Genomic DNA, 22,908 nt, shown 5'->3' on the forward strand with positions numbered 1-22,908 from the left:
CCCTGATCAAACTCCGACGTGATCTGCAACGCAAGTGTGGAAGAGGCCCTAAGTCCAAGTAATCTAATTAGTATTAGATTTTAAGGTCAGATAATTGTATTTTACTGTATACATCACATACATAACTAACACGACTCAATTGTACAATGTCTAGTTGAAGAGATATGCAAGAATCAACTTTCGATGGAAGACCTCATCTCATATAGTTTCCAGGTGGCGCGAGGCATGGAATACATGTCTTCTCGGAAGGTATGCCTGATATTATTGGAAGACCATAAACTTTTATAATAAAATCAGACAGGTTCAAGATGGCAGACAATTAAATGCCATGCTTTTGTGTCTCCAGTGCATCCACCGGGACCTGGCAGCTCGTAATATACTTCTGGCTGACAACAATGTGGTTAAGATCTGTGACTTTGGTTTGGCACGTGATGTGTATAAAGATCCGGATTATGTCCGGAAGGGAGATGTAAGTATAAAATAGAATCTCATCTTCAGTTGAATTCATTTTTTTTAATTTCTGACTTTAATAGCTATCCATTTTTTCCCTCTCCAAGGCTCGGCTTCCTCTTAAATGGATGGCACCAGAGACTATCTTTGATAGAGTGTACACGACACAAAGTGATGTTTGGTCGTTTGGGGTCCTGCTCTGGGAAATATTCTCATTGGGTGAGTCAGTCTTTTTCATTTCCTTTTTTTAATGTGACTTAGTTCCCAGCATCTTCAAATCATTTCCATAGACACTGAGTCAATGTATCTCAATTCATCTTTCACATATTGTTCATTGTACTGAACATATACAATGTTTTTTATTAGGTGGATCTCCATATCCTGGAGTTCAGATTGATGAAGACTTTTGTAGACGATTAAAAGATGGAACAAGAATGAGAGCTCCAGATTATGCAACTGTAGAAATGTAAGTTATCAATAAAGCATGTTTAACGTATGATTCATATTGAAGAGACTTATTGAACACTAAATCACCTCTTACATACACGGGTTTGTCATTTCAGATACCAGACAATGCTTGACTGCTGGCATGGAAATCCTTTGCTAAGACCCACATTTTCTGAATTGGTTGAACATCTTGGAAATGTCTTACAAGTTAATGTCCAATTGGTTAGTAATAACATAATAAAAAGTGTAAAACTATTATAGCATAAAAAATGTTACATCAATAATGTTTATTGACTCAATTTTCCAGGATGGAAAAGACTACATTCCACTTACTGTGACTCTGAACGGGGAAGAAGATTCTGGACTTTCTATGCCGACCTCACCTGTTTCCTGTGTAGAAGGAGAGGAAATATGTGATTCAAAATTCCATTATGATAACGCAGCTGGAATACGGTACTGACCTAATTATAGGCGTTATACTCTATAACCACTGCACGTATCACAGCACAATGGGGCACATTTACTTACCCGGTCCAGTCGCGATCCAGCGGCGCGTTCTCCGGCGCTGATTCGGGTTCTGCCGGGATTCACTAAGGTCCGTGCGTCGATATTCACCAGGTGTCGCTGCTGCGCCGAGGTCCGCTGGAGTTCACCTGCTTTTTTCTGGTGTATGTGAGTGCTTGATCTTGCGACACAAATGGCTTTTTAAATTCTGCGGTTTTTCCGAATCCTTCGGGTTGTCCGGTGGCCACGCCCCCCGATTTCTGTCGCGCGAAAGTCGGCGCGATTGCGCCAAAAATCGATCGCGTGCGCCACAATCCCGTGAAATACAGCGCAAAGCGGAAATATTCGGGAAAAACCCGACGGATTCACGGCTGCGGACCCTTAGTAAATGTGCCCCAATGTCTTAAACTGGGATGGACACTGTATTATCATGTAAAGATTTATTGAAATATGGTTGACCTGTCAACACATCACCGGGTTCACTGATCTGCTGATTACCTTCATAGCTTTGTGTATTGGTATTACTTTTTATATATTTATATTTTTATATTTATTAATTAGAAATGGAAGCCCTTCAGTGATGCCATAACTACATTTATTATTTTTAGGCTTGGCAAAAACGCAAGGAGAAATAGCCGACCTGTTAGTGTCAAGACATTTGAGGATGTGCCAATAGAAGTGAATGTGAAAGTTCCTATGGAGGTAGGAAAATATGTTCTCCCCTTTCCTATAATTCTTCACTTATCAGTAGAGAGGTATTAAAACTAATGTTTACATTATAGGAAAACCAAACAGATAGTGGGATGATTCTTCCATCGGAAGAGTTGAAAACTCTTGGGAATAAACAAGATGAAGCACTGATATTTAGGTAAGTCATATTCAATTATATTTTGTACATCTAATTGTCCTTTATCCATGTGTGATTGGAGGGGAAGTAGGGGACATATATTGTGGAGCATATCAGCAGTGGAACGTTATAAAATAAATAGATTTGCGTAATGCCTTGATTGTATTGACTCATTAGGACATATTTACTACTACTTTCTATTAGATATTAATCAGAGAGTTCCATACTAGTGGCTGGTGAAGGATGACCAAAAAAATTGCCTTACTTAGGGCTGGGTAATTTTGACTTGATTCTCACTTTTAACCTTGCTTTCCCTATGTATACCCTTATCTCTCTAGGTAGCAGTTCTTTTCTCTTTGCCACCAATTTCTTTATATTGCAACTTCCATTCTCTCCATGCCCCATCCATCCATGATGCCCCCTTCTCTGTCCACCTCCCTGTTGCCCCCATTGTTCTCTATATGCCCATCTCACATTGTTACTCTCTACATAGTTCTCTATGCCCTAATCTTTGCTCTGCCCCCTTCTGAAGTGAAGTTAGCAATATTTTTGGGGAGGTACTGAACTGGGGGGTGGGGGGAGCTCCCAGCTTCGATCATAGTCACACCCTCATTCTGCTATTAGCTTTAGAGTCAGGGCCAGCATTGGTTTTGTTATTATGATAAAAATCTGATAAACGATCCATTGAGAGGGAGAATTAATCAAATTAGTTTGATTAATTGCACAGCCTTAACCTCACCGACGTGGATTATTTAAAAGGGTTGTCCACTTTCAGCAAATATTTGATATTGCTGATATTATACAATTTTCCAATATACTTTCCTTATGAATTCCTCATTGTTTTCTAGATCTCTGCTTGTTGTGCTTCTATAGGCAGCTTCTATATTTACTCCATTGGATAGAAATCTGTCCATAGTCATGTGATGGATAAGCAGTTATTAGCTTTTTCGGTGTATTTTTATTCATAAATGTGTAGGATCCCCTATTGTTCATTATTGCAACTCTTTGTTGTAGGTATTTTACCAATATGTTCTGTTATCTCATTTCTAGCTGTCTGAAGTCAAGTACAAGTAAAGACTCTGTGACTTCAGGATCTTCTAACCAAACCAGTGATTACCAGTCAGGTTACCACTCAGATGAAACAGAAACAGTCAATGATAGCAATGAAAAAACTCAGCTTCTCAAAAGGGAGAGTTCATCGGAAATGTGCTATGTAGAAAAAAGTCCACACCAGGCTGTCATCCAGTTGACCACAGAAGTTTAGAAACTTTGAACACTATTTACTTGCCACAATGCACTAGTACCAAAGAATTTTTGGAAACCTGTTTTTCAGAAGAGGACTGCATCAAGGCAGCGTCACTGTTCTGCAGAAAGGTGAAGATACTGGGATATGTTCTTCTGGTAGACGGACTATTGAATAAACAAGCGTCTTTCGGAGGGGTTTTCTGAAAACTGGAAGGTTGTTAACCATTAATGAACTCATTGAGGTAGACCAAGACTTGGTCTGTTGGCCACTGTGGACCAAGTAAGCTGCCTTACACAAATAGTGGTGATGTATATATACAATAGTATTAATGCACTATTTTGATTATGGTTTTTATGTACCTGACTATGGACAACTGAATGTCCCAGCATCAACCTCTTGTCTAGAGGACGTGTACAGTTTTATGAACTTGCCTAAAAGGACTTCCTTTGAAGGTCCAAGAACAGGAGTCAGCTATTATACACTGGGTACATGTTTCTCTTCCTGTTATATTTTTGTACATTAAGCAATATACCATTTATAATGGTTAGCAGAATGGTACAAGTAAATCCACTATACAGGCAGTCCCTGGGTTATGTATACAATTCTTTAGGTTTGATCTTAAGTTAAAGTTGTCTGTAACACAAACAGCAAAAACAAGTGAAAGGTGTGCCTATTGGGTCAATACTTTCCATTAGCATATTCACTATCAGCGAAATAGAGTGCAGTTTAAAATGTGCTGTTTATTAATAATCTTGCTAAAATATGTCAGCACACATGGAATGCACATAGACAATGATCAACAGACGAACAATGCAAATATACAATACATACACATAATGTTATCCTCGCAGATACTGCAGATAAGAGAAAGGGTGCATCTTACCAGATATACACACATGCACAGATATATTGGTACCTCTACGGAATAGAGTAGAAGTGACCAATGAGCTTGTTGGCCATCTGTAAACATGATGGCTGGTGCGTACCTTTAAACACTAAGCCCTAATGCCTGAAATAACTCCTGTCCCCAGAGACTGTCCCTAATCTGAAATTATCCCCCACCTCACTTAATTTGTATGTAAATCAGATCAGCTATATTTTATAATAAGTAAAACTGTAGATAAAATTTTTACAAATTGGATTTTAGAAATTTTGGGTGGTCAAGGGAACAAGAAAGATAAAATAAAACTTCATTACAGAGACTGCAGATCTAAAGATTGCAGCTAGGGACTAGTAGTCTGTCTGTAACTAGGAGTCTTCTGTAAGTCGGGTGTCTTTAAAGGAAATCTACCATTTGATTTCATGCATTATGAACCAAATATACCATGAAAATGCTGTAGCTACACTGATGCAGCGGCATATCTTGTTTAATTCCTGAGAGGAGTGGTTTTGCTGGAAAAACTATTATACAATTATAATCTGTTGCATCTGTGCCTGGCTCTGGCGCTTCTCCTCTCACATTAATTATGCAATGCTCGAGAGAATGATGTATTCACTGTGTTGTGCCTGACAGACAGAAGTAATCAATCGCTGCACCATTCCACAGCTGCTGTGTTAGAGTGATTCAGCTCAGGTTGATTAGTCCTGTCTGGACAGTTCAGGAAGCTCCGTGTAACATGCAGGTGGAAGGCAATCCAGCTTTCCGAAGACCCTGAATGTTATAATTGTTTTTTCAGCTAAACCACTGACCTCAGGGATATGATACAAGATATGAGTCAGTGTAGCTACAGCATTCTCAAGGTTTGTTTGGTTCATAATGCATCAATCAAATGTTAGATTTACTTTAATTTGGGGACTGCCTGTATTCCTCATTCTTGAATATCTGCGAATAACTGGAGATCTTTATTGGAGGTGATCCAAACTATTTGTTCTATGCTGAACATGACCTTTGCCAGTTAGTTCTGTGTGTACCAGGTAATCCAGACCTTACTATAGTTCAAGATTGAAAATTGTGCTGTTAACAGTTTTAAAAGCTAACCTGACTGACATGTCTGCCTTGTGTGTGTGTTAACGTGTATGTCATAAATTATGTAAATTTGGATTTTTAAACACTCCAAATGGTTGAATGGCTCTAAGGAATGAATTATTACCATCGGAGTATTGAAAATGTTGAGATGTAACTTGCAATTTCTGACTTCAATGCAGATTATGTAACAGATCTATCCTCCCACTACATGTAATGTATGCCATTTAATTTTCACTAGTGCCTCTCCTCGACAGAGGTCTTCAAGTCAACAGAGATTGGTTGTGCATGCTATTTATACACCTCCTTTAGCTACTCGCCTAGTCAACAATGGTCCTCAGTAGGATCAATGAACACTGTCTGTAAAAATTCTAAATAATCAATTTTAACATCACATATCCCCTGAATGATCTATTACATAAAGTATTTGGGATAGTCATCAGTAAAGCTAATTTCTACAAGTAGTATAGTTTTTAAATGGGATCTAATGGATGGTAAAATAATGTTTAAGTTCTTTAACAACATGCAACATTTTTTGGTCCTCAGTTATGAAACCAGAGAGAAACATCTGTGTCCACTCTACATTTTACATCTGAGGCCCATTGTGTGTAGCTCATTTTGAATAAACTAAATACCAGTGTTTTACTTATTTATAATGCAATGTAATAAAAGAAATGTAATATATTATATTTATAAATGTTTTATCTGTATATACCATGAAAAATGGAGAATATTCTTTTCAACAGTATTAAAGTGATAATGTTTTTTCATAGCATCTTCTCTTTTGTGTTATTCTACTTCATCTCCTTTGCAATTACAGACATAAAATACTATATTTCAGAATATAGTCTGAAGCACATTCAAAATCTGATCATAAATGTCCCAAATGTATTATTTTTAACATTTCATTGTGTATGGAATATTAGTATTTCATGAGGATAAGCTGCATTTGCCAATAATGAGGCCATGGAAACACAAAGATGACCCTGCTGGAGATGAAACGTCTTATTATGAGGTGGTTATTGTATAATTAGGTTAAATTTAAATATTGAATAAAATATTAAAGTCTTTGGAGATACAAGTAATGTCTAAACCACCATATGAAAATCCGACAGGCATAATAAGTCAGTGGTGCCGCTGCTGAAGCTAACACATCGCATCCTCCAGCAGTAGCACCACAGACTGTCACAGTGTGTACACATACCCGATGGCCCGATTCACTACGCTGCATTGGGCACTGTTTGTGGTGCAGGAGGCATGCAGGCTCTGGTCTCTGAAGTATTACCGTATGTTAATACTGCTGTCAGACCCGGCCCTCCCCTCCTGCACCTCAGAGAGTGCCCAATGCTTTACAGCTTTACACCGTTTCTATCAGTGGGAGCTGCACAGTGCTTCATACCACTTCAGACACCATGGCCACCTGATGGGAAGTGGTTGATTTGCACAACTTTAATGGTCTTCCACTGAGTCCACCAGCTACATGGGGCACATGGAACCACAGTCTGGTGGTTTCATGGGTAGGGATGGAGACTCTGGTGGCTGTAGAGGGTGGATGGGAGGGTTTGGGTTGCCTGACATTGGGTAAATGTATATGAAAATAAACCAGGTGCTTAACATGAAGGGGTGCAGTGATGGTGAACCTTTGAGAGATTGAGTGCCCAAACATGTGCCAACATGGCAATTTAGGAAAGTAACTTATTGCTCCCTGCTCTGTCACAACACAATCATATCAGCGGCCTGAGGACATCAATACAGTAGAAATAAAGTGGAGAAGCTCTGTATCTTGTAGCTTTCCTGAACAGTAAGAATTGTGGGGCTCAGTGCAAAAGCTCCAATGGTAATCCAGCTCTGTCCAAACCTCTAGTAGCCCAGGATAAGTTGTTTTAAAACAGTACTGAGCATGGGACATCCTGGGCTTCTGCACCCGTGCCATAGGTTAACCAGAACTATAAACAATACATTACCCTTATACTACCTGCATCTCCCACAGTTTCAAAGGATTCAGTAGAACTGAATTATATAGTGTTCATTTGAAAGTGGCCTCAAGGATATTTCCCTATCATTTATCTTGTAATGAATATATCAGACAGAGATGTTACTAGCAAGCTATAAATAGAGAACATCCTTTGCTTGCTTCCGAAAGGTTAATATATTCACCAGGACTCGAACAAATATTTGTGAGAAAACATAAATATGGAGGTGAGTAAATAAGAAAGTATGTATGGTAGGCGGCGGTACAGGAAGCGGAGAAGAATGCTCGGCAGTGGCCTCAAAGGAAGAGGAAATGGATTACTGTCTGCCAAATGAAATCGGTCACACTGCAGGTTTAGAAACAAGGTGGGACACATCTGCGGCTGTCCACATCAGATGGTACAATTGATCCCAAAATGAAATATATAACCTAAGCACTACAATGTATGTGTATATAATATGTCAGTTACTTTGCACATTTCCATCACTAGCACCATTTTGTAGAAGAGAAATAGACATGCATGGTAAATCCTTAAAAAGGACTTTGGTTACAATGGAACCTTAATTTATGACTAAGAATAAATCTGCTATTATGTTACTGTCTGAATACCTTTTTGTGCAACCTCAGTTTCCTAATAGATTGTTTGTTCTGGTAAGGTTGGTTAGTTTGTCCTGGGGGACATGTTGCCGCCATCTACAGAAACACTATCCCCGACACACATCGTCCTAGACCCAACTTTAGACTGGCCCCACTGAGTATCCCTCTGTGGGTCCAGCCTCTAACACTTTATAATGGGCCCAAAAATTCAGCAGAAAAGAAATCAATTTCAAAGTAAATTGAGAAAATCACTTGAAACTATGGTTTTATTCTTATAGAATGATTTGCAAATATCATGGATTATTATATTTTATTGATGATACATCTTTTAGTGGGAAATTATGGATGGAGTGTCTACCACAAGATCACTACGTGTGGGAGACCCATACCCAATCCAACACCATGCGTTAACAGAGTTGTACCTCCGATTGCGGCTTAAAATCAGCTGTGATAGTCTCACCAGAGAGGCAGTCACGTAGAAACACAAAGAAGTAATCCACCAGGACTTCATCTCTTGCAAATAATCAATATTTTATTGGAGCCATAAGATCCACAAGTAATTCACATAACAGACTGACGCATTTCGAGCTAACCACTAGACTATGGGGGGGATTTACTAATTGTGGCGCAAGCACATCTGTCGGCATCGGAGATCAGTCTTTGCAAAGCATAACCCAATGTATTTAAAGGGGCATTCTCGTCTGGGCATTCATATTCAGTTTCACTAATCTTCCATATATAAACATTTCTTCAATTGGATGTTATTAAAAAAAATGTTCCTGTGTGAAGATAATTTCTCATTAATGTAGTCATGTTGTCCCTTAGAAGCCAGATGGCTTCCTCGGTTACGACCACGTCACATTTTGGCAGCAGTGGCCAGACATGCGGTATGGAGCCCTGCTGGACCACCTGGATTCAGCAATCATCACCACAGGACGGCTGTGCGACATGCAGTAACTCCCGGACATTTCATATGCAAAAACCTTTTTGTTTATTTGTGAAATCCCTCCAGCAGACGTGGCCGTATCCGAGGAAGCTATCTCGTTTCTAAAGGACCATATGCCTACTTTTATGAGAAATTATCTTCACATAGGAACATTTTTTTTAATAACATCTAATTGAAGAAATGTTTATATATGGAAGGTTTATCAAACTGAATGTGAATGCCCAGACGAGAATACCCCTTTAAGTGGGGATAGGCTGTTAGTGATTAATGGGTTGACGGAACTGATCAGTCAGGTGCCATAAAAATGCCGACATCAATGAGTTGTGCGCCAAAATCTTACATGGACTGCGCCTTAATTTTGCTATCTGACCAATTTTTTCCTGGTCTATCATGCGCCAAAAATTGCACCTAAAAATGCCAACAAAATACACATAAATGTGGAGGATAATGTGGAAACGCCCACTTGCGCCAAAAAAGGACGGAGGTGTCGGGATAGTCAGAAACATCTGTTCTTTCTGGCGCAAACTCATTATAAATGATCCGCAGCAGATGCCATAATACATGTGCCCCTATGACTGAGAAAGGTTATCTCGAAATGCTCCAATAAAATACTAGTTATTTGCAAGAGACGAAGTGGCGGGGGATTCCTTCTTTGCAATCCAACACCATTTCACATAAACCAAACTAGAATCCTTTTTTGGGGCAAAAAATGGACAATAGATATGTTAAGTTTTTGATATCCAAGTCATTTTAAGTTGCACTGTATTACTGTATGTCCTGCCTTGCGTAGAATTCAGCTATAACCTTTGCTAGACCAGGGCGTCCCCAGCCTTTTCTTCTCAGTACCCCTTCATGCCACTTTTCAAAAATGTGGTGTGGGTTCAGCAAGGGGGAGGGGAAAGTCCCAGAGTTTATCTCTACCCTAGGCCCTGCCTGGCATAGCCTGGAGAGGTGGCAGATTGGGGAAAAAAATTGTGAGTCCTTGAATTTGCCACAATTTCACTCAAATGGTTGAGTCTGAGAATGGCTGATCCCCATGGACATGTGTTTTATTTTCTGGCCTCTGTAACTATGCAACTATATGAAACAATTTTATAGCTTTTTTACTGATAACAACCCCTTCACATTAATCTTCACAACTTCTTTTTCTGTCATTCTATGAAAAGCTGGTGTTACCACAACAAAATAGGAAGTCATTGCTCACTTGGGATTTAAGCTAAACTTAAGATGCTGGTATTTTGTTCACACGGAAGTCTAATAAAAAAAATCAGATCCTCCCAAACTATTTTTGAATTGAGCACCTTTTTGTCTATTGTGTATGGTTATTCTTTTGTCTAACATGTAGAATACTATTGATTTACACTGACACTGCTGAGTCCTTCTGAGAGTGAGTGCTGGGAAGTACAATGTGAAGTAGAATGGGGTCACTTTGGTTTATCTGAAAACCTGCTCAAGAGTTTAATGGAAATAGATTTTTACTGCAGAATTGTGGCTGGAGTATATCCTCACACTGCTGTGCTCTCTACATTAGCTGCACTACAGCCCCGACCCTCAAGCTCTGAGTTACAGCTGTAACAGTCATTGGGTTTAACACTAAAGCAGTCACTCAGAGCAGGGGGTTGTGGGACAACACAAAGCAGAGTTCCGACAGCACAGCAGTGGGAGGAGACTCCCATTGTTCTCAAATCCTAGCTACAATCCTATATAACATTTATTTATGAAAAAAGGTGAATTTGGTAAATGTTTTGAAAAAAATTTGCTATTTTCAAACTTCAAAATGTTTTTCAAACTGATAGTTTTACTACCCAAATTAACATTTAACATATCTCAGGTTTGTGTTGGCGTAATTTTAGAAGTGTCCTTTTGTTATCTTATGACGCTAGAAAGATCACAAATCGAACAGCATTCTCTCAAATTTTAGAATAAATTATTTTAGGGATCATTTCATTTCTATAGCGGTTTTGGAAGTTCTGTTAATAGAAACCCCCACATATCACCCCATTGTAATTATTTTACAGAACTTCAAACAAAATAAAGCTTTGGAATTCAGTAATATTTATCATTAATACTGTACATTCAATTAGCCGCAAAATTTACTCACGTTAACTGAATTAAAGTAGAAAATGCATCTAAGAATATATTGGGCAGTTTTTTCCGAGTAAGGGGACACCCCCCATATGTGGATGTAACCCGCTGTCAGGGTACTTGGCAAAGCACAGAAGGGAAGGAGCCATTCAGCTTTGTAGGAGAAGATAGTTTTATAATTGCCATGACGTGTTTGTAGAGCCCCTGGAGCCACGTTCACACGTGGCACTTTGGTTGCGTTTAGAGGTAATGTTGCACATTAAGGTAAGATTGCATTTACTTTGCGTTTAATTGACGTGTTGGCAACACAATGTTACCAAAGTATGTCAGTGTGCTTGGTTTATCCGTGATCCACTGGCAGATGTCCTTTAAGTGTATGTGTCTGCTACTAAGACTGGTTTTATCTACTTTGACTATGTGTCCTTTTTCCTAGCCATCATACCAAGTCACCCCATACATTTGTGAGTGCAATACAGAATAAGCTGAGGTAATGCTCTAAAACATTATTGGGGATATTGAAGCAAACATGAACAGAAAACCCAGTCTTCATTCAGTGGGGCAGATTTACTTACCCGGTCCATTCGCGATCCAGCTTCCAGTTCTCTGCGGTGGATTCGGGTCCGGCTGGGATTCATTAAGGTAGTTCCTCCGACGTCCACCAGGTGGCGCTGCTGCGCTGAAAAGTATCGGAACGCGCTCAAGTTCACCGGCCTATTCCTAGTGAAGGTAAGTGCAAGGTCCGCGACACATTTTGTTTTAAATGCACCTTTTTTCCGAATCTGTCGGGTTTTCGTTCGGCCACGCCCCCGATTTCCGTCGCGTGCATGCCAGCGCCGATGCGCCACAATCCGATCGCATGTGCCAAAATCCCGGGGCAATTCAGGGGAAATTGGCGCAAATTGGAAATATTCGGGTAACACGTCGGGAAAACGCGAATCGGGCCTTTAGTAAATGACCCCCAGTAAGTCAAAATTCATTGCACCAACAATGGACCACAAGTAACTAAGACCTATAATACATCCTTAATACAATGGTTACTCACTTGCTTGGCCTTTTGGCTCAGATTCCATTGTAATCCTTAGAGAGTCAGACTCATAGGTCACATATTTAGTCATGCCTCATTGAGTAGACAATATCTTCGAAACACTGATTGATAATTGTTTGACCTATTATCAGATCAACAGTATGGTGCATAAGGTTATGTTATCCTTAGGTAAAAAGAAAACTTTCAAAAGTACAAGAAAGATGAAGATGTTTAGAAATATTTCTGAGGGCAAATGTTTCAAGATGGAGAGATACAAGGATTACAAGGATTTGGTATATGACCACAAATCAAAAAAGGGATTTGGAGTTAAAATAAAATAAATATGATAAATAAAATGGTGATAAATTTTTTAATCTATCTGTTAATATTTTCACTGTGCTTACATCGATTATAATATTGATACTCTTAAGGGGCGGACTGGTTTTAAAATCTTCAGCTGGGACAAATTTCACGGTGGTGTCATCAATGTTACGATGGATGAATGGATTAGTTGAAATGTTCAACAAACAACAGTCACATATGTCAGATTTAAGGGGGATGTCCTGCCAAGAATTGCTTTGAGGGCAATAAAAACTATACTTCTCTGGAGCTTCCATGATTGATAAAGATCACATGGTGATTGAAACGTCGCGTTTGGTTGAGTTTACCCGTGCTGTGCTGTGGTTTTTACTTTTGCATTGGACCTCTGGAGCTCCCATTCACCCACCCATCACTGCTGGGTCTCTGTTTGTATATTAAGGCCAACAGTGCTGTCCCAACCCAACAGCTGCGCCAGCTACAGCCTGAAACTCCTGTTGTGAATGGTAGAGTGAATATAACATATTCATTGTTTTTATGCCCCTGGCCATATATAATTTTTTTTAAATTCCGAAACAATCCCTTTAACGATAGTTTGTGGCCAGGTGGGCAGACATCAACACACTGTAGAGGGATGAGCGCTGTGCACCCCTCCCCTATCCAGAGAGTAACGCAGGGCAGATGTCATAACACAGGAAATATCAGACATGTCCTGTATTTCGGCGTGCACGGTCATGGTGCCGTCCACGGGTTTTGCGCGGCTGTGACAGTTATTTAACAGGGGATTGTGTCGCACGTGATTGGATTTGGCGCAGTTGCGCTGGCTTTCATGTTACAGAAATGGGGGGGGGGGAGCGTGCCGTTGGACGGGTCGACTGATTTGGACTGAGCGCAGGATTTAACTTTCAAATTGTGTTGCAAGACCAAGCACTTACATGCAGGGAAGAGACACATGCTGGATATCGGGCGGCAGAGTGAATGGCGGCAGAGTGCATGATCATCGGACAATGCACTTCCTGTGAACTCCTTCGGACGGGTAAGTAAATGTGCTCCGGGCTGATATGCGGCATCCATTACGTTCATGTGAAAGAGCCCTGACGAGAAGGAAAACCACAATGATATGCAGAAGAAATCCACATACAAATAAGAAAACACTGGTGCACAATTCCAGTGTTAAGATAAACAGAACCTTATATCTACTCCAGAATAAATACAGATTATTTCTAGACATCGGAGAGTGCTGCAATGTATGTTTTTATCTCTTATCTGCTCATTTTGCACCACCAAATTATCCACTAGACCCTATGCCATATAGTTAACTTGAGTCTTCCGAGGGGTTTTTCTTGTCTTTGAAATTGTCAAGATGGTTTGGTATAGAGACATGTAGCCAATGCTAAAATAAACACAACAGCAAAAGGCTGTATAACTATGTGGTTTCCGCACTCTTTTATTTACTTATAAACAGAAGACTTATTGAAGTTTGTTGTAAAGTTCTTCCCTATTGGGGGCTGTGGATGTTAGTTGATACAGCAATAGAAATTATAACAACTTCCGTGTTAAGTGGGGTCATCTTTTATTGGTGACCATCACAGTAATTACTACTAGTACTACACACCTCTCAGTCATAGACTCGCTTCGTTAACCAGGATCACTTTCTACTCCTTTTAGTGATCCCTCGAGTCGAGAAGCAATTTCACGTAAGAATAAATACCTCTGCACAGTAAATAAACACTCCATAAAAGAGGAATAACTTCCAGATATACTTTATCTTTTATGTTCTCTAAATGTTTAGGTGACATTTGTACATATTATGCAGAAGGTGACTAAAGATTATTCAAAGCGAATTAAATTATTTCTAATCCGGATATGTAAAGATCCACAATACAGCTACATGATCTCTATCTGTTATTTATAGTACATGTAAATATGTTTAATACATTTTCAGAAATATAGAATTTTTAATGTAGTTGCATAGAGCAAAGCGTAATGTCACTCTGTCAGGTGCTATTCATAGTGGAATGAATAGTGGATACCAACAATCACACACTTATCCTGTAAATAAAAATTAGTTGTCAGAAGATTTTACACTACTGAACTAACAGCCCCCTCGGGTAGGATATAAAATGTTGTTAAAGCTTTCCCTCTATTACGTTACAAGTCATCTATTTACCTAAAAAAATCATCTCCAAAGTAAAATGAGCTGCATTTGAGTTCAGAATGGGCAATGCAGATTTAATTTCCGATTATGACCAATATATTTTAAAGGGTTTGTGCCAAATTTCTGCACATAAAGGGGCGTTCTGGAGCACAATCGAACCGCTCGCCACATTTATTACCGCAACACAACGGAATTGTGTCACACGCTCTATGTTAAAGTTGCACAAAAAAAGTTAAATAATGATTTCATGAATCTGGCACACCCTGCTCACGACAGTTTGCAATGTTTTGAAAATTGTAATTCTTATATTTGTGATGAGATTAGCACCATGGTTCTATCTGTTATAGAACCCAAAATAGGGGCATCTGAGGTCACGCTACCCCTGCAGCCAGACAGAAGGTAATTCTTTTCAGCTCATTTGCATATTGATTTGCATTGGCGTTGTCTGTAGGTGCCATCATCTGTTTCAAATCCTTGGTGTGAGACCATAATTTGATAGAAGAGTAATAGTCCCACAAACAACCAGTCAAGAGAGTCACTGATGAAGAAAGCTTTGGAAATGTGTTGGAGGAATTGTGACTCCTCTGGATTTTCCGTACTTTTCCATTTTAGTTTTTCTATAGGTAAATAGGTGAATATAGGAGGGAATTCTATCTGAAGGTTTTCTTGCCTTAGTGGGGTAAAGCTGCCTTTAAATTCCCTTCAAACAATAGAAGTTTGTGCAAATGCAAAATTTTTACATTCTCTACCATTGTTTATGAACAATCTCTTAAAATATATATTCTCTGAAAATGAGATCATGTTTATGGGTCTGGCAGCCAAGAGTGACTTCCTTTCTTATGTCTTCATGGATATTCTTGCAGAATTAAAGCAGAGGTCAAGTTTTTGGATGACAGTTGAAGCCTAGAAATAGATATTTCTACCTTTTTGTTTCATAAATAGAGCGGATGTATGAATTGTATGACATATAACTGGCTGGTCAAATGCTACCCGTATAATATCCATGCTATGTGGTCAGCCAAAGTGTAGATCTTTATGGGACATTGATAACAATGCAAAACATTTGACTGTACAACCATATTTCTAGTATTTTTTACACCTGTAATGACAATGTGACATTTATGTTGTCAAAGACACGGATTCTAAGCCCTATCCTGAAAATAAGGCATGATACAAACAGCTACGTCATCTGAACTTTGGCAATTAAAAAAAACTTATGGTAGTTTTGGTGTCATTTAAAGATATTCCCTTTAATAAAACCAGGTGCCACAGGACTGGATATATCCAGTTAAAGTTATCCAGTTAAATATATCTGTGCCTGTGGCATCTAGAAACACAATCCTTATGAATTTCCTCTTAAAAATGATATCAGGACTTTGTTATTAGGTGTCACAGTTCAGATGATATCACCATTTGAAGTCTGCCCCTCCTGGAGAAACAAGAGGAGAAATCTGCAGGGAAGAGGGACCTGACAGATGGAATATGGTTCACGCTGTATGGACAAGAGGTGCTCAATCAAGGAAAGTTCAATTTCTAAACAAGGGATATTGGGATTGAGATATGTACTTTAAATACATTATATATATATATACAGTTTTGAAACACAATGCAACTGGAACAGAAAGGATCTTGTGCCGATTAAATCGGCATTTCTACTGAAACAGGTGCGATCAGTAACAACACCACGTGTTTTACATTGTTTGCATGGAGTCACTAAACAACTAAGGCTGGGTTCACATTTCTCTATTTCACTATTCCTCCTGTATGCCAAAAAATGCAAGATGGAAAGACGCAGCAAACTACGTTATTTCATCCTGTAGCCTCTGTGTGAGTGACGTATGCGCAGAGCGGAGGCAATAGACGGCTATGATAAAGCGGATGCAGCATATACACATATGTCGCTCGGCAGGAGGGAGGGCCCAGTGATGTCGCTGTCCACATTAATTTGTCCAGAACGGAATCAAATCCCGATGCAGTAACCACATCAAAATAGTGCTACACACATGAACAAAATAGCACATGAAAATTAGAAAAAACGCATGTGTCAAGTAGCTAAGATATAATAATGAATCCTTTATTTCAAATTCACACATAGGAAAATCAAATGGACAGACAATATAAAAACAATTAAAACACGAAAAAAGCAGGTCAACTGCTTCCGTGATGAAAACGTAGCAGGTGCAGTCATGCGATAGTGACTGGCATCCTGCAAAAGGACCCCCTAGGACCAACACTATGAAGGAAATAAATGAATCACTGAAGTACTCCAGTAGTAGCAGACTTAAACAACACAATACACTAAATGAAATGGACAAAAAATCCCAAATAAAGAAGATAATGGGGTGCAAGCTGCTGAAGGCGATACTGGATGGCGTTTTGATCAGGACCAGCACCTCCTTGGTGCTGCCCGCTCTTACTGCTGGCATTGTTCACTGTGCCTGCATCAGCTTCCAAGGACACCTGAGAAAGGCACCCTTCCTCCGGCCGCAAGTCACCTAGCTCAGAGGACCCAATTTATTCAGCACCATTCTTCCGGCTGTGTCACCTAGCTCAGAGGACCCAATTTATTCTGCAAACATGTGACATGCAAGCCCCAGGGATGTATTAACAGGATCTGTAGGAACCGAGGGCCATACCCGTGATGGCTACCCCTCCACTCCAGGGGGCCATGCCCGTGATGGCTACCCCTCCACTCCAGGAGGCCATGCCCGTGATGGCTACCCTACCACTCCAGGGGGCCATACCTGTGATGGCTACCTCTCCACTCCAGGGGTCCATAACCGTGATGGCTACCCCCAGGGAGGAGGGGGTATGATTTTTTTTTTTTATTTAATTTATTTATTTTTTTTGTGGTTATATAAATATTTTTAGCATTGTCCCAAATTGCAAAATGCGTCAGAGGCCGCACAATAAATGTGTTTTGCTAGATTACAGGCTATTACCATTAATAAGCAAGGTCTTAGAACATAATGTAATAATATATAATGAGCCTGCTGGTCCGAATACAGACAGCCAATGCCCACCTGTTCTTATATACCCAACCACCATAAGAGACATTTGTTTCCGTATCTGTGTTTAACTGATGGTGGGCCGACTAGATAGTGAGCCCCATGGGACAGGGACCCCTTTGGCAAGTTCTTTGCGCTATATATATAAAGTATTATTATTATTATTATTTCAAATTTAAATTAGATAGTAAGGTCTGCAAAATAGGCCAAACCAAAAAACTTACCAACTTGAGAGGTGACAACAAAATGGGGAGCCATATTTAAAATATAAATATAACCATAAATATATACATATTTATATAGGTAGATCGTCCTCTAGGCCCCAAAAGTTCAGGCACACAAAACCAGGAAAATATGTTCCATTACCGCCAGCCGCCACCACAGGCTCGGCGGCACCACCAGTGGCTACTCTCGTCTCCCGGGCTCCCCAAGGACAACACCCTGTGAGAGCCCCATACCCATGTGTGCCTTGACCAGAAATAAACCAGCCAAAATTTTTTGAGGTGTGTCACTCGCCTCTGACTCCACCTTCCAAGTCATTTTATACCAACCCTGAGGACCCTCTACCCGCCACAGATACCACATAAATTTAAAATATAACATTCAATTGTTTTTTTTGTAAATCATACACCATCAGTTGAGGAGCACAACTTCCACATCGTAACAATATACCAACATCACTCCCAGGGGGGAAGGCTAAATGATCTGTATAATTTAAAGTCAGAGACCAACTGAAGGTAAATCCCCTCCCTCCACCATTTCCCAGAAACTCCAAGGACTGAGGTTTCATGTACTCCCTTCAGTCCAGCCCCATAGACCACCTATATAATAATACATGCGTACATGAAGTCTTACACTACAGAGCTTCTGCTATAATATAGACTGAGGGTGCATGTACTCCACTCACTACTGTCCCATCCACCTCCTATGTAGTGTATACATGAGCACATGTAGGCTTATACTACAGTGCTTCTCCAGAAATATAGACTGAGGGTGCATGTCCTTCCCTCGCTACTGCCCCATCAACCACCTATGTAATATATACATGAGCACATGTAGTCTTATACCACAGAGCTTCTCCAGTAATATATACTGAGGGTGCATGTACTCCCCTCACTACTATCCCACCCACCTCCTATGTAATATGTACATGGATGCATGTAGTCTTATATTATAGAGCTTTTTTTTTTATATCAACTAAGGCTGCATGTAATACAGAGCAACAGTGAGATGGAAGTCATATACATAGCACCAGACCCCAGACTCAGGGAGGGGAGGGGCAATAACCTGCATCCCTCATGGTCAGTGACTAAGATGGAGGCCACATACACTGATATACACGGTGATAAGATTATAAGTGGTTGTTATAGGAAATGTCAGCTCCATGTTTCATGTGATCTATGCTCTCTCTCCTTCCCAACCTGCTCCTCATAGAGAACACAGTAATGGTGACATCTATCCTCAGCCTCTCTCCTATCACCCAGCTCCAGCTCACCAGGACTCATGATGCTGCAGTAATGTGTTGTATCAGCCATGTCTGCTGTAATCTGTGATGTATCAGCCATGGCTGCTGTAAGAGCACATATGAACTGCAGAAAGCTCCCATGCAATAGAAAAACATCTCTATCAACTCTGTGTGAGGTAATAAACATCCCATAGAAATCCCTGTGTGAAGCAGATACCTGCTCCGCCATGTCTGCACTATGTGAGGTAACTGGGAGCAGGTCTCCCTTGCAGCATGTTCACATAATATTAAAAAATATTTCTCCCCAGTAACATTAAGCAACCGTATCCACAGTGTATGAGGCAATAAGATGGCATACCGTCATGTCTGCCATATATAACATAACTGGGATTATATGCATGAGGAGTTTATTACATAAACTCCTGTGTTAATTGTGATTTCTGAGGTAAAAATCCTTCTGCACTTGATGTAGAAGCTGATTCTACACTAGTACATGATGTGTGTGGTGACTACAGTGTGATATAACCTCAGTATTATACTCCCCCAAGCAGCAGACATGTTTCTCCATGGTCCTCTGGTGAGAGAAAGAGGAAGGGAGACATAGGACAGGAAGTGCTATCTACTGCTGGGTCCCACCCCTCTCTCACAGTACACCCTATACACTACATACTCTGCCCTCTCAGAGTACACCCTGTCCTACATACTCTGCCCTCTCACAGTACCACCCTGCCCTACATACTCTGCCCTCTCACAGTACACCCTGCCCTACATACTCTGCCCTCTCACAGTACACCATGCCCTACATACTCTGCCCTCTCAAAGCAGAACCCACCTATATTAAATGAATACAACTACATTAAAAATTCCAGCATTCTAGGTCCCCCCATGCCAAAGTCATGTCCCCCTTTGCTTATGGCTCCGGGGGTTTCTGTAGGAGCAGGATGTAACTAAATGATCAGCATATTGAAGCAACCATAAAAACAATGGGGGGAATTTATCAGCAGTGTCTGAGGTAAAACTATTCTAGTTGCCCATGGAAACCAATCAGAGCTCAGCTGTTATTTTATCAACAGCTGAGGGAAAATGAAAGCTGACCTCTGATTGGTTGCCCTGGGAAACTAGAACAGTTTTACCTCAGACACTTCTGATAAATCTCCTCCTATATAGACTGTAAGCTCTTGTGAGCAAGGCCCTCATTCCTATTGTTCCACATGACTGTTTTTAATGTATTATTTTATTTGTATATGTCCGCTATAATTTGTAATGTGCTACGGAATATGATAGTGCTATATCAATAAAGGCTATTATTATTATGAATAAATTTATCAAGTTTAATATGTGAATCTGGGCCATCAAAATCCAAAACCAATACAGGTTGAGGTTAAGTAACCTATTTAGAGACAATTTAATGTGACTTCCTGCTAAAGTTAGTGTCTGTGTTTAACAAATAGTCATAGACTTAAAATCAAAGTGGAGACTGCCACAAGACTCAAAGGGTGTTATTTGTGTCTACATTTGTTACTCTAAGGCTCGTCTTTCTATAGAAAAACAAGTTTGGCATAAAAACACTTTGTGTCATGGTTATTCATCAAAGTGTGAAGATGGCGCTCTACATGGTGTGTGAAATCCCAATTTCATGGATATTACCTAAAAGAAGCACAGCCCAGAGAGCTGTCTATGTTATCAGTGAACGTCAGGGGAAAGGTTAATGGATTACATAGCCAACATTTCTATTTTCTCTATGGTTAAAATAAGAACGAAAAAGCTAAATATAATCTTACATGTAATAGAAACACTACAACTGCAAGTGAAATACAGCATGTCAACAGCGCAAGAAGGAAAATTGTAGCATTTGTTATGCACTTCGTATTGAGACTTATCATATGTTATCAAATATTACCAACTCTCTAATATTATGTGATTATTTTATTAGCTTGAAGATGAAAATAACACTGTTGATGCAAGTGTATGACATAGAGAAAATGAAGTTTCTTTGAATATTGTTAACCCTTTGAAGAAATAGCCCTTTTGTAGCTTAAGGCTCAGCCCCATTTTTTGTATTCTGACTTGCGTCACTTTGTATGGTTGTAACTCTGTTATAACACTGTTGAACACTGTTACTTATCAAAGCGATTCTGAGATTGTTTTTCCCCACATGTTGTACTTCATTTTAGTGCTAAGTTTTGGCTGATAAGTTTTGCTTTTATTTACAAAAAATGAAACCAATAAGTTGCTGAATAACATTTCCCATATGTCTACTTTATATTTTCATAAATTTTGAAATGGCTAGACAAATTATTTTGATGTCACGCGGCTTACAAATCGAATATCATTTTCCCGTAATTTCAGAATTGACCATTTTAAATATTTAGCATTTAAAAAAACCCTATACAATCGACCCATTTTCAAATCTGCACCCCTTAACCCCTTATCACCGACACTAGTTTTCAGCTCAAAGACCAGACTTGATTTTTCAAATCTGAGATGTTTCACGATAATTGGTTATAACTTCGGAACGCTTTAACATATCCAGGTGATTTTGAGAATGTTTTCTCGTGACGCTTTGTAAAATTTAAGTGATAAGTTTTGCGTTTTGTTCTGAAAAAAGGTGAACATTTGGCAAAAATTTGTAAATATTTTTCATTTTCCACGTTTCAAATGTTCTGCTTTCCAGACAGGAAGTAAAACTACCCAAAAAGCTAGATAATTAACATTTACAAAATATCTTCTTCATGTTGGGATGATATTTTATGCGTTCTATCATTTTTCTAGGATGTTATGAGGTGCAGAACGTTAGGTGAGATTTTTCTCATTTTCATAAAAATTGCCAAAACTCACATTTTGAGGGACAACTCAGCCTTTAAGTGACTTTGAGAGGCCTAAATAATAGTAAAACCCCATAAATTACCCCACTATAGAAAGTTCACCCCTCAACGTATGTAAAACAACTTCTATTAAGTCTGTTAACCCTTTAAGTGTTTCACATGGGTTAAAATAATATGGAAGTGAGATTTAGAAATTTTTTGGAAAATACATTAATTTAGGCCAAAACTGACAGTTTCATAATAAATTACCGTAAATGATGAAACAGCAGCGCTATTCACAGCAGATTTGTATTGTCACATTGTACAAGCTATAAATTTTAATTTTTTTTTGTTAATGTAAACATATGAGGGCTTATTATTTACGGGATGAGATACAATGTATAGATAATTCATTTTGGGGGTCCATAGCTTATTCATGAGATTTTATTAACTATTTCAAGGGGGACACAAACAAAATCACCAATTTTTATTTTGGATTTTTAGCACTTTTTTTTCCCTTGCTCACCGTAACGTAAAAATATTATTTTGTCTTTATTCCCTGGTTCACTTTGACCGCGGTGATACCTCATTTATATAGTTTTTCTTATCTTTGCTCAAATTTAGGCTACATTCACACGACCGTATGATTTCTCCAGTCCTGTATTTACGGGCCGTATGAGCCCGTATATACGTGACGTTTTTCATCCGTATGCAGCACGTATTTAACCCGTATTTTATACATGCCCATAGACTTTTAGGGCATACAAAACTGAAATACGGGAGAAAATAGGACATGCTCTATATTTTTAAACGGCCAGTATACGGTACGTACACTCCAGTGTCAAAAACGGCAATATAAATGGTTCGACGTATTGAAATGAATGTGGCCGTATGTAACCCATATTGTTATGGCCATGCATACGGTAGGCTGACACTGTGCCTTTAAAATAGATGCAATCTTACAGGCACTGCCTGCAGGCAGCTCTGGGGTCTGATGTAAGACGGCGTGTAGGGGGGGTCATCATGAGGGAAAGACCCCCAGAAAGCAGTTTAAATGCAGCGGTTGTGACATTT

At 39.5% G+C, this 22,908-nt stretch overlaps 1 protein-coding gene and 1 long non-coding RNA gene across 2 annotated transcripts in view; one reads left to right on the top strand and one right to left on the bottom strand.

Moving 5' to 3' along the window:
- KDR (kinase insert domain receptor) overlaps positions 1–6,272 on the top strand; it is a 22,259-nt gene extending 15,987 nt beyond the window's left edge. The window contains exons 22-30 of the mRNA XM_072124226.1: positions 155–249; positions 347–469; positions 558–669; positions 817–916; positions 1,014–1,119; positions 1,205–1,350; positions 2,010–2,103; positions 2,184–2,269; positions 3,299–6,272. Of these exons, the coding sequence (XP_071980327.1) occupies positions 155–249; positions 347–469; positions 558–669; positions 817–916; positions 1,014–1,119; positions 1,205–1,350; positions 2,010–2,103; positions 2,184–2,269; positions 3,299–3,512 (1,076 nt within the window). The 3' untranslated portion in view covers positions 3,513–6,272. The remainder of the gene's footprint in view (positions 1–154; positions 250–346; positions 470–557; positions 670–816; positions 917–1,013; positions 1,120–1,204; positions 1,351–2,009; positions 2,104–2,183; positions 2,270–3,298) is intronic.
- The window catches only part of LOC140077239 (uncharacterized), a 22,244-nt gene extending 2,642 nt beyond the window's left edge, over positions 1–19,602 (bottom strand). Inside the window, exons 1-3 of the long non-coding RNA XR_011849741.1 lie at positions 19,557–19,602; positions 13,335–13,493; positions 1,231–1,287 (exon numbers count right to left, since the gene is read on the bottom strand). This is a non-coding gene — a long non-coding RNA (uncharacterized lncRNA). The remainder of the gene's footprint in view (positions 1–1,230; positions 1,288–13,334; positions 13,494–19,556) is intronic.
- Positions 19,603–22,908: the final 3,306 nt, after the last annotated feature.

The sequence above is a fragment of the Engystomops pustulosus genome, chromosome 1 (assembly GCF_040894005.1).
Source record: "Engystomops pustulosus chromosome 1, aEngPut4.maternal, whole genome shotgun sequence".
Classification (NCBI taxonomy): domain Eukaryota; kingdom Metazoa; phylum Chordata; class Amphibia; order Anura; family Leptodactylidae; genus Engystomops; species Engystomops pustulosus.